The following is a 15,609-nucleotide window of genomic DNA, read 5'->3' as shown; positions in this document are numbered from 1 at the left end:
AGAATAACTTACTAATATGCAGTGAAAATGCCGAGAATACACAGGAGAATGACTCAGCTTAGTGAAAACCTTCACGTTGAGTGGTGACAGATTTGTTTAATATGCTGTTAATTTGGTTTAACAAATAATTATTATGGATATTTGCTGAAATGGTATCAGATTTCAAATTGGAACTGGAATTTGGAGCCTAACATTTAGTTTGAGGAATCCTGTCTACCTCAATTTCTGACCATGTATTTTTAATATAGATTTTCCTTATTCTTCCTGAATTGAAATAAAGTTTTGAATTTAAGTTTGGGATCTAATGGTTTAAAGAAAATTAGCCATTGAATGCTTCAGACTACATAACTTTAAGTATATTATGCCATCTTTACTTCATTGTCCTGAAAAGTTCAAGTATATCATAAAATACTTGGTCCAGATTTTGTAGTCAGTGGTAAAACTGTGATCCTTTATGTTCAGTTTGCTGGCAGTTGTCCACAAAGACTTGATTGGCTTTGGAATGCACAATCCCTGCCATCAAGTTTCTAGTCCTGAGATATGTATTGCCTGTGTTTGGACAGCTAATGCAAGAAACCACAAAGATCTTTCACCAATCAGATTGATAATTCCTTACTGAGTCACACAGAGTCCAGATCAGGAAGTATAAGTAGGTTGAATTTTTAACAATAAATGAAATAATGATTGGGAAGCACACTTTATTTGAAATTAATGGGGAGGGTAGGGACAAAAAAGGGGACCAAACAAGTTTTGAAGAGAATAAGACTCTTTACCTATGAAATTATTTTATTGCTGCAAAAAAACACATTTTGTCAAAGCTTTCAGATTTCACACACCAGGACGTTTTGCAAGTATACCAATTCAAAGGGAAAGCCAGCATTTATATTGCATGAGAGGAGAATGCTGATTGACTCGGCAACTCATGCAGGTGAGTTCCGTTTCAATAACAGTGTTGCCCAACTAGATGGTGTTGCCATAAGAGAGAGGGCCCCCACTAGACCCAGCGCTAGCAATTATTTTCATAGGATTCCGTGAGAAATGTGCCTTCAATAGAATGATATCTAATCTCCCTGACACTTGCATATTTCCATTGAGTAGATAATGTTGTTGCAATATTTGAATCCATAGCTGCATGTGAAAATCTCCTTGTGTGTTTTAATGGGCTCCATCTTGTACTTTTAAGTATTAAAATGGAGCAGACAAATGAGCTTTCTTATCTCGATTTCGTAGTTGAGAATTTGGCCAGGAATCTCTCTACCACTAGGCGAAAGTGAGTCAAGAATGTGGTGCTGGAAAATCATACCAGGTCAGGCAGCATCTGAGGAACAGGAGAATCGACGTTTTAGACAAAAACCCTTCATCAGGAATAAGGCTTTTGATCAAAATGTTGATTCTCCTGCTCCTCAGATGTTGCCTGACCTGCTGCGCTTCTCTCGCACCACACTGTCGACTCTCATTTCTCTACTAATGTCTGCTGTAAACCTGCTTTCATTGGTCATATCGTATGTTATGGGATTCCTGCATTGTAAGAATGGCTTTATTGGCAACTTTTTTAATGGTCCCTTAGCAATACGTTTACCGTGTAGCCCTGATGCTGAAACAGAATGCATCAAAGCCATCCTGCATGAGTGACTACCTTGATGAAATCATTTCTCTCTGTATACCATGCAGTCATGAAAGGTCTGAAGTCAGTTACTCTTGGTCCTGAAAACGTGCTCTGTCTTTGTTAGATTAAACTGGAAAGGTAAAGTATCTCAACCTTGGTCAACAGTTGAAAATGGCCCTTTTATGCCACTACAATGCAATAGCTACGAGTGGTGTTCACCACTAATGGGATGCTGCTGACAAGACATTAAAGGCTTTCTGCGTATCACACAAATGAGTGATGTGATGTCAGTTTACATAGAATCCCTATAGTGTGGAAATAGGCTATTTAGCCCAACAAGTCCACACTGATCCTCCAAAGAGTATCCCACCCAGACCCATTCCCCTACCCTATTACTCGACATTTCCTCTGACTAATGCACCTAACCTACACATCCCTGAACACTGCAGACAATTTAGCATGGCCAGTTCACCTAACCTGCACATCTTTGGACTGTGGGAGGACACCAGAGCACCTGGAGGAACCCCCCACAGAACGGGGACAATGTGCAAACTCCATGCAGGCAGTTGCCTGAGGTTGGAATCGAACCCGGGTCCCTGGCGCTGTGAGGCAGCAGTGCTAACTACTGAGCCACCATGCTGCCCATATGTAGGCCCATACATCATTAAGACTGGTGGATTGTATCAAACAGCGTATTTGCTGTTTATAACGAACAAGATACTAACTGTATTCAACCTATTTGTGCTGGCAAAGATTGCAACAGTGTCTGACATTAGATATGATTCTGCAATTGGATAACATTTTCAGAATAATCCTGAATGTATGAAGAATGTCGCTGACCGCTAATTTAGGGCTGTCAATTGGGCTTGCACTGTGGTACACTTGTGTGTACTGGAAGCTATACACGTTAATACACAGGGCCCTGTTCTTGGCAGAGAGGGGAAGAAAAAGCATGTACACATCTTTCAACTCAACAAAATAAGTGACAGCTTGGTTCATTTCTCAGGGCAAGTCGTTGATCAGTTAGAATCAATCTGACTAGTTTTAAATTTATACAAGCATGGCCCTTAACTGTCAATTAATGGACTTAATCTCCATGGCAACACTTGCATCTGTCATGGAGTATGTAGTGGTTTTCCTCTTGAACTGGTATTCTTGAGAAATATCCTGATGAGTGCAGGACAAAAAACTTTGACAAAACATCTTTTTCAGCAGTATTCAAGTTCTGTACTACCAAATGATTATTTTGTGTGGGCCACCAAGGTTGCTCGACAGTAATTATCAGTTATCATGCAGTGTAAAAATGCACTCGCTCCTGAATGCGCTAACGTATTCAGCCCTCTTTCGTGGGGAATTAATACAAGTATGGTAGTTTCATGTCATTGCAACTATTTCAATACAAAATTCATCTTCAAAGACTAAATGGCATGCACTTTGTAGAACCTCTGCTAGAAATGTCTGGAACTCTGCACTTAACTGTGTGTGCATATTCCAGAGGCCTGGTTTTATATCTGCGTAATATAGATTACAAATGAGTTAAAATCGTGCCTCAAAGGTTTTCTTTTTATTTATCTCTCAATAGAAGTGACCATTGATTATCTTACTGTTATTTATTTGAGCAAAATCTGAGTTAGTGTGTTCTGATATAAAATATAAAGTGGGTCCAGAATTATTGCAAAGCAATGATGAGTTTAATTGCATTGTAATATTTTTGCATTTTAAACATTTCTTTTCCTTTTGTCATAGAGTCATTGTCATAGAATTATATAGCATGAAAGCAGACCCTTTAGTCCAACTCATCCACGCTGACCAAATTTTCCAAACTCAACTAGTGCTACTTGCCTGCATTTGGCGCATATCCCTCTAAACTTTTACTATTTATGTACTTGTCCAAATGTCTTTTAAATGTTGGAACTGTACCTGTATCTATCACTTCCTCTGGCATTTCATTCCATGTACAAATCACCCTCTATGTGAAATAATTGCCTCCCAGGTCCCTTTTAAATCTTTCTCCTCTCATCTTAAAAATATGCCCCCTGGTTTTGAATTTTCCTCCCCTCAGGAAAAGACTTTTGCTATTCACCTCACTTATAGAACATAGAACATTACAGCGTAATACAGGCCCTTTTGTCCTCAATGTTGCACCGACCTGTGAAAACGATCTGAAGCCCATCGAACGTACACTATTCCATATCATCCATATGTTTATCCAATGACCATTTAAATGCCCTTAATGATGGCGAGTCCACTACTATGCCCCTTATGATTTTATAAATCTCTATAACGTCACTTTTCAGCCTCTTGCGCTCCAGCGAAAATGTCCCAGCCTATTCACCGTCTCCCTGTAACTCGAACCCTCCATTCCTGGCAACATCCTTGTTAATAATTTCTGAACCCTCTCCAATTTATTAATATCCTTCCTACAGCAGGGTGAATAGAACTATAGACAGCACACCAAAAGTGTTCTCACTAACAGCTTGTATAACTTCAAGATGACATCCCAACTTCTCTACTTAAATGAAAAACCGAAAGAACTGCAGAATCTGGAATCAGAAGTTGCTGGAAAATCTCAGCAGATCTAGCAGCATGTGTGGAGAGAAATCAAAGTTAATGTTTCAGGTCTCATGGCCCTTCTTTGGAACTGGAGTTCTGAAGAAGGGTCACTGGACCCAAAACATTAACACTGAATTCTCTCCACAGAGGCTGCCATATTTGCTGAGATTTTCCAGCATTTTTTGTTTTTGTTCCTGTACTGAATAGTCTCAACAATGAAGGCAAGTGTGCTAAAAGCCACCTTAACTACTTTGTCTACCTGTGACACAACTTTCAAAGAGCTGTGTACTTGAACCCCTTTGTCTCTCTGAACAATACCATCACCCAGGGCTCTATCATATACTTCCTGCCTCTTGTTTGCTTTACCAAAATGCATTACATTTATTCAAATTAAACTCCATCTACCACTCCTCATCCCAATTGATCAAGATTCCTTTGTAATCTTGGATAACCTTCTTCACTGTACTTTTTTCTGTAAGTCAAAGTTTTTCTTTTCCTTTATTTCTGTCCTTCCATCTGATGTCACCTTAACTCACTCTGTTGCTTTTTCTATCATTCCTCTTACTTTCTCAATCCTTAAGTTTGGGTTAAGGAGGTACACTGCTGGCTTCATTATTCAGCAGGTCCCAAATGCCTCATTGCCATCTATGCATGGTTATTAATTTGTACTTCTATTGCATAAAGATTTTTGAAATAAAAGGGAAGGAGAAAGCCTAATTAAAGGGCATCATCTACAATTGCTTTATCAATGGCCTCTGACTATCCTAAGTCAAAAGTAAGGATATTTTGAAATGATTACACAGTGTTCTGCTCCATTCACAATTCCACAGAAAATAAAGCAGAGCATGTCCAAATGCAGAAGATCTGGACTGTACCCAGTTTTGCTTGATAATTAGCAAGTAACATTCATGTCACCTAAGTGTCAGGCAGTCTCTATCTCCAACAAGAGAATCTAACCATTGGCCCTTGACATTCAATGGCATTACCATCACTTGAGTCCCCCACTATCAACATCCTGGGAGCTATCATAGACCAGAAACTGTACCAGTCGTATTAATACATGGCTACAAGAACAGGTCAGAATCCTGTAGCAAGAATTCGTCTCCTGTTTTCTTGATACCTGTCCACAAGACACAAGTCAGGAGTGTAATAGAATACGTGCCACTTGCCTGGATGTGTGCAGCTCCAACAATACTCAAGAAGATTGACATCATCCAGGACAAAGCATCTTGGTTGACTGACATTTTATCGACTCCTTTCAACATTCACTCCCTTCAGACAAGCACCCGATGAAGGAGCAGTGCTCTGAAAGATAGTGCTTCCAAATAAATCCATTGGACTATAACCTGGTATTGTGTGATTTTTAACTTCCTTCACCAACACACAGTAGCAGCAGGTTGTACCATCTACAAAATGCACTGCAGCCATTTGCTAAGGCACCTGAGTCAGTGCTGTCCAAACTAGTGACTGCTGCCACCTAGAAGAATAAAGGCAGCAGATACATAGGAATACCTACAAATTCTTTTTCCAGTCACTTACCATCCTTACTTGGTGATCACTGTTTCTTCACTGTCACTGGATCAAGCTTGTGGAACTCCCATACTAACAGCACTGTGGGCACACACATCCAAAAGACTGCAGCGATTCAAGAAAGTAGCTCACCACCATCTTCTCCAAGACATGTAGGTGTGGATAATAAATTATGATCCAGTCAGTGACACCTACATCCCTGAATGAATAAAAATTTTGGCCTCTTAGAAATTCTGGGCAATATATCTTGAAAGGGATTACTAAAAGGGGAACAATATCGTTGACAAAAACAAGCAAACTAAAGAAGATGAGAGACAAAAATAGGAATACATTAATTTGTTCTCTGTTAACATGTAATCTGTTTATATGCATGTGTTTCCTGTAGGCCAGTTCAAAGTCATTTATGAGGCCTGTTCAATCCCCATTCTGTTCAGAGCTTTCCTTATTGCCAAGGCCTGGATCTCAAACTGACTTTATCTAGCCAGTTGTGACTTCCTTAATGTGACTAGGTGGACAGCTCTTAAGCAATTGGGTTTAACATAATATATTGGTGCTAAATAGATCAGAATGAACTAATTACCAGCACAGAGTGGTTCTGGGCAGTCTATTTTATACAATTAAAATTAGTTTTAATATTGAGAAATCATTGGCAAACTTGCTACTGCATCCACAATCTCATGTCACATTCATTGTTTAGATTTACTATAAAAATTGCCCTGAAATTCTGAAGAATTCTAGGGATCTTGTTTCAATCTAAAACAGTTGGAAGAAATTAATTGAAGGTCAGTTATAGCTTTGTGATAGTGGCCTCATATCAGCAACAGAAGGTTGTGGCTAAAGTCCTGCTTCAGAGGTTTGAATCATATGAAGGCATTTTGCATTAGTTGATTACAGACCTTTGTTTGAAATGTTGAACTGAAGCTGCACTTGGTGTCTCAGATATTTGCAAAGAAAATCCTGTTACTAGTTGAGGAACAGCAGGGCATTCTCTTCGTGTTCATCAATGTAACAAAATAAACCGTCTGATCATTTCCCACATTGCTATTTGTGGGATGTTGTGTGCAAATTAGCTTTCACGTTTTCTACCTTTAGAATAGTGACTACACATTGGCATTGTTTCATTGGTTATGGGATTTCTTGAGATTAAAAAAAATGCATGTTTTTAATTTATTACACATAACCTCTGGTGCCATGCTTGAGATCAGTAAATCACTAGTGTAATGCTTTTAAACTGATGAATTTACAAGTGTTGTTGAAGTCTCTTCACATGAGACCAACAATTAGCAATATCAACTTAAAAGGCAACTGCTACTTAAGTGTATGAGAAATGCTGATAGTAGATAGTGCTATGTTCAGATTCTTTCCAATCTGTTGATTGTAGACTTTTGGACAATTAACCACACAGTATTTTAAATTCTATGTTTCACAATGAGGAAAAAAGAAGGATATCAGGAAGCAAGTGAGCAGTATCATTTTGCAAATGTGACATTAATTAAGATGAAGCTTTGTATTTTCTAAAATGTATTATTGGTTACTTGTACCAATTTTAGAGTATTGTGTATTAGTAAATGAGTTTTTAATGTTTTAGGGAGGAAAAATGTCTAAAAACAAAAAGAAGAAGCTGAAAAAGAAGCAGAAGAGGCAGGCGGAGCTGCTGGAAAAACGTATGCAAGAGATAGAAGAGTTGGAGAGAGAGGCAGAGAGGAAGAAGATGGAAGAGATTTTAACAACTGTTACACCAAATGACCAGAAAGGAGAGAAAATAGATGAGCTGAAAGAAACAGAGATAGATCATGTGGTAGATGAGGAACAACCTAATGAATGCAGTAGGTGGTCTGAAAAATAACTTTGCTCCATTAATCATATTTCTTAAGATGGCAACCTTGATTAAGTATGTATTGGCTTTGCAGGAATTGCCAAACTTCTCATGCTTAAATGTCTGTGTTTGGTTCGGAAATTTGTTTTGAGCCCTATGTATTGTAAAAAAAAGATAGGTTGCTCGATTTTGGATTGATTACCATTTCAAATCCTTAAGGCAAAGAAGAAGGCCTTACAGCTTATCCTATCTGTGTTGTAAAATTTCAACCTATAAAAAGGCTTGTATGATGTTTTATCTCTTTTTTTGATGAGCATTTTCTCTCCAATATCCATCTATTTTCATAATTTACAGATAGCATGCAGATTTGCATACCATATTCTCACTTATCTTTTTATCATTTCTGGCCTATATTTGCTTGGTCAATGGGGAAAAACCTAATGAATACAGTAAATATTTTGAAAAATGACAGTTCTGTCAATATGATTTCATTTGAATAATTTCCTCTTCTATTAATTTACTAGATGAGGTTGATAATCAGGAAGAAAAGGAAGATACAGAGAAAGAAAATGTGGAAAAAGATGAAGTAGAAAATGTGGTTACCAGGACAGAGCTGAAAAGTGATGAATCACCAAAAACAAATGGACATGTTGAAAATGGTCCATTTTTGCCTGATCAGCTTTGTGAAGAAGAAGAAGAAGAAGAAGACGAAGATGATGATGATGATGAGTGTCCAAATACAGAAGAGAGTCCTGTTGATGGACCAAATGCTGAAAGTTTAGCCTATAGTAACCCTTATGGACAGTTTAATGGAGAGTTGCAAAACGGACAGGAAAAAAGCCCTGAGGCTGAGTTCTCTGAAATGTCTGAATCTGTGTTTTCTAAGCTTTTAGAATCTGCAGCTTGTGGATCAGATGGTTCAACAGTGATTGAACGAGAAGACAGTAGTCCATCTCAAGACAGGAGCAGAACTGTGTCTGCATCCAGCACTGGAGATGTACCAAAAAGTGAGTATGCAGTCATTTGCTTTTATGTTGATTAAAATGTATAAAGACGTTATAGTTACACCACTATATTCTCAATGCTATTTATCACTGCAAAATTTACTTTAGAAGTTAAATTTGAATGAAAATTTTTCAATCTTTTTAAAACAAAAGCATCAATTTTGTAAAAAAAAAAGACAATAAACTGTGATATATGAGTTGATACATTTAGCCTGTTACTAGAAAAGCACTACTTGGCATTTTGAACTTCTACTCAAGCTTACACAATTTAACAATTGTATCAGAGTATCGTTATATTACAAACAATTTAAACTTTGTGGTGTGGTAAAAGATATCAAAAACTATTGGTAAATTGCCTGTGGTATTGCCCATAGTCAGTTGATTCTTTTAATGGCCCAGAATTTGCTGGAACCTAACAGTTCATAGTCTGCCCTGTGATTTGGAATTTCTTCCTTCCACTTCAGCTCCCTGTGTTTTTGTGCTGCAGATTGCTGGAGATACAGATTGATAATAGGATGCCTGGGACTGTTATGGGCGACAAAAGCAAAAAGGTTATTCTTAAGATTTTTAATTTTTTTCAAAAGCAAATGAAAGAGGAAGCAAATGGGATAAGTTAGAGTCAAATTAATTGCAGAAAGTGAAATGAGGAGTACAGGAAAGAAAGATATTTATTTCTTCCTTTCTGAACCTAAAGGAACAGTTTTTTAAAATAATCTAAAAAAACCTTTAAAAACATTCATTACTTACAGAAGTAAGACTGTACAGTTTCACCTATTTCCTTTCTGGACCTTTAAAGTTGAATGACATTTTAAGAGCATAGGATCTTCTTAAATACATGATCTATCAGATGAAATATGAGCCCTAAATTTCTGTAGTGGGTTTAATTCTTGCAATGCAAATCCATCAGCTTCTTATTACTAATCAGTATTTGATGGTGTTTGCAAGACAAACAGTGAGGAACAAACTGCTCTAGAAATTTGGGTTGATTTGCAACTAATGGTGTTATCAAATGTGCAGCAAGTTTGAGGGACCAAGTGGCCTAATTCTCCTAACATGTATGTTTAAAAGTATGGCATATTTGTTCCTTGCCACAAAGTACTGTTTTCCATACATTAATAAATTATGTTGCAACAAAAACAAAAACTGCTGGAGAAAATTGACAGGTCTGGCAGCATCTGTGGAGAGAAGACGGTTCAATGTTTTGCCACCTGTAACTGTTCATTAGAACTGCTGAGTTTCTCCAGCAAATTCTGTTTTAGCTTCAGATTTTCGGCATCTGCAGTTCTTGATTTTATTCTTGCATTTGCAACAAATTTAATGTTGACTTTCCATAAAATTCTGGACCAATATAAGTTGTATAGCAGTATAGATCAGAAGGAGACTTCAGAAATTCACTCAAAAATGTTGTCTGCATGTCAGAACCTGCAACTACTACAATATTATCTACAGCTTAAATAGAGGTTTCTAATTTAGATACTTAGATTGTTCAACATAGAGTTTGTGTTATAATGTGTCATAAAACATTGTCAAAATTCCCAGCAACTGGAAACTAAACAAGTGTTCTTGTAACATTAGACCCTTAATAATAGATGGTTGCGGGCTTTTTGTGAACCCATTGCAGCATCCAATGAACAAAAAATAGTTTGAAATTGTTGCTCAGCATCTGCATGACTGTGGGAAAGAATGTTTAGTTTATTATTCACATGTCCTGAACAAAATCATCTTCATAATCAAATAGTATTTTATTAGCCTCGGTAAGTACCAGCGTTTCCCACATCATAAATAGTAGTATTATGCCATCATTTATTTTGCCCACAATGTTGTGCCTATTTAATGTAGTTGTTAATTGTTTCTGTGTTTCATATTTGCACTTGTTGACCAAAAAACAGGGTACGTCAATCAGCATTTCCAAACTGATACCTGCTGATTGAGCAACACTATCTTATGAGATTAGAAATTCTGCATCAACAATTACACAAGTTTAGGGGCAGTACTTTGGAAATGAGTTGGGGTGAGAAAAGTTTTGAGGAGGAAAAGAGTGCAGTAATAGGTTGAGGACCAGCATTCTGATGCTTTGATGTTTTAACAGCATGAAAAGAAACAAAATAAGAGAACCCAGCAAAGCACTTGTGGAAGGGGAGAGAGGACAATATCAGCAATAGGAGAGGGAAGACAGCATGATTTTAGGGAGAGGGAGCTGAGTTGGGGACAGTGTTTTTGCTAAGTTTTTAACTGATTTGTTGAAAAATATCATGTCTTAATTTTTAATCAATTGTCGAATACAAATTTGCTGAAAATTAATCTGAATCCCTTTTGCGATGCAAAATGCAGCAACTTTCAAAGAAGCTGGATGTTGCTTTTCTAGAGAGTGAATCTGGGGAATAGTGATGGAAAATAGTGAAGTTGTGGATGATTAGAACAGATAATTTGCACTCAAATAAAAGCAAAATACTGCACATGTTTGGCATACTAATGAAAACTGAATTTAGAGAACCTATGTGTTTGCTCTGAAGTTACAGTAATAGTGAGTGTAGTTTGCAGACTCTGCAGCTTCTTGTAGGTGTTTCAAAGAGTGATACCATCTGAAGAAATGCATCTAGTGAATGTATAGGAATTCACCAGAAGGAAATCAGTTGCATCTGTGCCACCTTGAACAGAAAGAATAAAAGAGATGGTATTGAAGCATTTTACTGGTGTTTGTACTGAAATCTTTCCAACCTTTCTGTTGAGTGTAATATTGTTCTTTTTTTTTTGCTTTGCTTTGGTTATTAACAATTTTTTTTGTGCTAAAAATGCACTTGCAGGCACTTCTGAATGTGTTCAGTCACTGAGCTTCATGGTTAAAAATAATGTAAGGGTTTGTCTAGCCAGGTTTCATTCTGGGATTTTGGAAAAGCGAATGTTGGCAGGACTTGTACACTTAAGTCTTTTCCCTGGGGTGGGGGAACTAGAGGGCATAGGTTTAGGGTGACAGGGGAAAGATATAAAAGAGATCTAAGGGGCAACTTTTTCACCCAGAGGGTGGTGCATGTGTGGAATGGGCTGCCAGAGGAAGCGGTAGAGGCTAGTACAATTGCTTAAAAGGTCTCTGGATGGGTTTGGAGTGATATGGGCCGGGTGCTGGCAGGTGGGACTAGATTGGGTTGGAATATCTGGTCGGCATGGACAAGTTGGACCGAAGGGTGTGTTTCCATGCTGTACATCTCTATGACTCTAACCATATCGTTTGACCTCGCTCAGTAGTTAGCACTGCTGCCTTATAGCGCCAGGGACCCAGGTTCGATTCCAACCTTAGGCTATCTGTGGAGTTTGCACGTTCTCCTCGTGCCTGCGTGAGTTTCCTCCGGGTGGTCCGACTTTCTCCCACAGTCCAAAGATGTGCAGATTAGGTGAATTGGCCCATAGTGTGAGGTGCATTAGTCAGAGGAAAATGGGTCTGGGTGGGTTACTGTTCAGAGGCTCGGTGTGGACTTGGGCTGAAGGGCCTGTTTCCACACTGTGGAGGAACCTAATCTAAAAACAAATGCGGATGAGGGAATGTATTAGGAAAAATTTCTAATACTAATTTTGTTTGTTTTTCTATCCCCAGTTCACAATAAAATGATGTGATCAGAAGAACTTGATATTAATCCTTCATTTGTTGTTAGGCAATTTAAAAATAGTCCTTTTGGCCCCATTGAGAGATTATCTGCTGCTGCTGGGGGATAGACATTTTAAGATGTAAGGAAAAGTGGTTCCTTCCTAAAATTGCACTAAAAGAAGTCTCAGTGAAACTGAGCACAAGATCCTGTCTTTTGTTTTAAAAGAATCAACTCTCATGTTCATCGTAGTTCCAAAATCCTGAAAAATTAAAATGTTTAGTGTTTATACATTAAATTGTTCACAGGGCTCAAGACCTGTGAGTTGGAAAACCAACCATTAGATCCTAAATAAATTTTATGCTTTCAGCAAAGGAATTTCCCTTGTGGTTATTATGTACTTAATTGGAGGATTTTAAAGTATAGCCTGGACACTGCTGTCTGTGACTATTTGCTTTCCTTTCCCAAAGACTTTTATTCAAGGTACTTTTTGACTTAAGTTAATTTGAAGCTGAGTGGCACCACTTTCCTTCCATTTAGCCATGAACATCAGGTATTGATCACATGGATAATAGATATTTTGATGCTATGATCTTTTTTTTATATAGTGGAACTCAGCTAAAGTTCTGATTTTAAAACTTACTTCAGCTAGAGGAAAGCTTTTATTGGGAACCAGTTTTAAATGTGCATCTGGCGTCATCTCCTTGATCATAATATTATTTTGATGTTACTTTCCTGTCAAAGAGTGATGAACTATATCAGTTATTAATTCCCTCTGTAAAAACAGTCAATAACTAACATGGATTTTGCAGTAAATGACAAAGGAATGGCTTCCTGTTTAGTTCATATAAAATCGTATAGGGGCTTTGACGAATTTCCTTTGGGCCTCTGATCCAATGTGTCACCTGCAACCTGTGTAAGAAGAACAAGTAGCAGGCAGGCCTTTAAATTAGAAAAATTGAAGCATTCTCACTGACACGCAGACTACAAAACAGGAAGTAAACAATAAAAACTACAAGGTATGTTTTAAGCATTATGTAGAAAGCAAAATAAAGATTAAGACCGTAATGGTTTTAAGGAACAAACATTAAAAGTCAGTAAAAGTAAAAAGAACTTGTTCCTTTTTAATAAATTAAAAACAAGATACTATGGATGCTGGAGATCTGAAATCAAAACAAAATGCTGAAGTCACTTAGCAGGTCTGGAAGAATCTGTGGAGAGAGAAACCGAGTTAACATTTTGAGTTGACTATCACTTTTCTCCAGCTTCAATAAAAGTTATATTTGACTTGAAACATTAAAACTGTTTCTCTTACCACAAATGCTGCAAGGCCTCCTGAGTTTGCCAGCACATTGTATTATTTTTAAAATCTGTGAAATTGATTTTGCATCAATTTGTTTTCACACTTAATTTATCAGGGGCAAAGAGATTGTTAAGCAGTGCATATCACTCATTATGCCATCAGTTACTCTTGACTGGAGTAACAAATCCTAACTTTTACATCTGTTTTTAGTTCAAAACTAGTGTGCATTTACCCTGTGCTCATGCCGTTTAGTGACCTCTCTACAAATTCCATCAATGAAGATTGCAACAACAATTTGTACAAGAGCAGGGTATACCCTGTCTGCAGTTTGTGTTTCAAATTTTAACTCTCAGAAGTTGTTGTCCATTTTAGCTTGTGTTAGCAGCAAGTCCAGTCAGCAAAATCTGGGCCAATATTTGAACAAACCGATGCCATTTTTTAGAAGTTTGTTTGCTGTGCCAACTTTTTTTTCCAGGATCACTGTTGATAATTTGTCATTGTAACACCAGAACATTGTGATTATTTCTAACTTTACAGTAAGAGCTCGAGCAGCGGATTTGCTGGTAAATCCACTTGATCCAAGAAATGCAGAGAAAATTAGAGTTAAAATAGCTGACTTGGGAAATGCTTGTTGGGTTGTAAGTATATTATGCTTTCCAAATTGTTTTAACTTTTGTTTGTGTACTATTCTGAAAATTAAAACTATGTTTTATGGTTGCATGAGTGCAGGTCGTTTTTTAAAAAAAAGGTTTTCATATGTTATCTACTAAGAAAACATTTTATTCTGTTACTAGTCTTATTACAAAATAATTTGAATTTAAAATTGATAAAGTGGCTAGTCACTATTCAATAGGAGAATGTTGTGCACATGTTGGCATTGATCAGATTACAACAAATTGTACTTAGAAAAAAGTCCCAAAGCACTTCACAGGAAAGTTATTAAGCATAGCTTGACTCCAAATCATGCAAGTAATATTGGAGCAGATGTCCAGAAGCTTTGTCAAATTGATGAGGTTTAAGGAGCATCTTAAAGAAGAAAAAAATAAATGAAGTAGGTAGGAGAGATATAAAGAAAGACTTCCAGATTTTAGAACATAGTAATTTGAGGGCGTGGCTACAACAATAAACCAATTAAAATTGAAGATCCTCAAGAAGTTGGAATTAAAGGAATGAAGATATCTTGGAGGATTATAAAATTGGAGGAAGTTACAGAGATGGAGAAGGATGAATCCATGGATGAGAAATTTAAAATCGGAGGCATGCTTAGCAAGGAGTTTATGTAGGTGAATGGAACTTGGAACTTGGTGCAGGTAAGGACACAGCCATTAGAGTATGGAATACTAGCTAGGTCTGCTTTGGGATAGTTTCATTTAGAGATAACAAAGACATGAATGAGATTTTTAATAGCTGGTGAACTGTGGTAGGGCCAGTGTTGGAGTAGTGACCGATGATGAAATAGGCAACCTTAGTGATGACAATGAATATAGGCAGAAGCTCATTTCAGGATCAGATTTTGACATCAAAATTGTGAACAATTTGGTTCAACTTCATATAGTTGCCATGATTCCTGTATTACAACACTTCAACAATGCTTCATGAGCTTGAAAATATTTTGATGCTCAAGATTTCAGACAAAGAGCTATAGGGCAGAATCTTCCCAGTCCCTGAACCATGTGGACATGGGTGAGTTTTTTGGCAAAATAAGGTGAAATCACAGAAATGAAGTTCTCAGTATGAAGAAGATAAAGTCTCATTCTTTAACCGAGTTTTGAATAGTGAGAGGAGAATCTTGCAAGTAAACGTGAGCAATCAATTTGTAACCATTTGCATGCATTAGCATACTATTATTATTAATCACATCTCATTGAAATTCAGTTTCCTATTCTCCCACCTGTCAGATAGAAACTCGATGGTGACAGTTCCTGAAATGACAGTCAGAAGCACTTGATAATTCCAATTCCCCACTCATTTCTCCGGTCCTCCAACTTGGGCAGCAGTCACCAACTTCTCAGGTCACATTCCTTGAGCTGAGCAACCGCTTCCATTGTCCACAGAGGCTGACATCGAACACCATATCAGCCTTAATCCCACTCGTGACACGTGTCTCAATTACAGTCCAATTTTACACTTCAGTGCTACGGTTTGGAACGCTTCAACATCTTTTATTGTAATGCACTGCCTGGATGTTTTGCATGCCAGGTCAAGCAGCCACCATTTGG

General features: G+C 37.5%; 1 protein-coding gene across 6 annotated transcripts in view; it reads left to right on the top strand.

Moving 5' to 3' along the window:
* LOC140466907 (SRSF protein kinase 2-like) overlaps positions 1–15,609 on the top strand; it is a 220,224-nt gene that overhangs the window by 170,580 nt on the left and 34,035 nt on the right. For 5 of the 6 annotated variants that reach the window (XM_072562713.1, XM_072562714.1, XM_072562709.1 and 2 more), the window contains 3 exons: positions 7,278–7,515; positions 8,030–8,512; positions 13,928–14,028. In XM_072562713.1, coding sequence (XP_072418814.1) covers positions 7,278–7,515; positions 8,030–8,512; positions 13,928–14,028 — 822 coding nt within the window. The remainder of the gene's footprint in view (positions 1–7,277; positions 7,516–8,029; positions 8,513–13,927; positions 14,029–15,609) is intronic. The other variant, XM_072562715.1, reaches the window with a different exon arrangement.

This window comes from Chiloscyllium punctatum, chromosome 44 (assembly GCF_047496795.1).
Source record: "Chiloscyllium punctatum isolate Juve2018m chromosome 44, sChiPun1.3, whole genome shotgun sequence".
In the NCBI taxonomy this organism is placed as follows: domain Eukaryota; kingdom Metazoa; phylum Chordata; class Chondrichthyes; order Orectolobiformes; family Hemiscylliidae; genus Chiloscyllium; species Chiloscyllium punctatum.
This window is presented reverse-complemented; position numbering and strand designations above follow the sequence as displayed.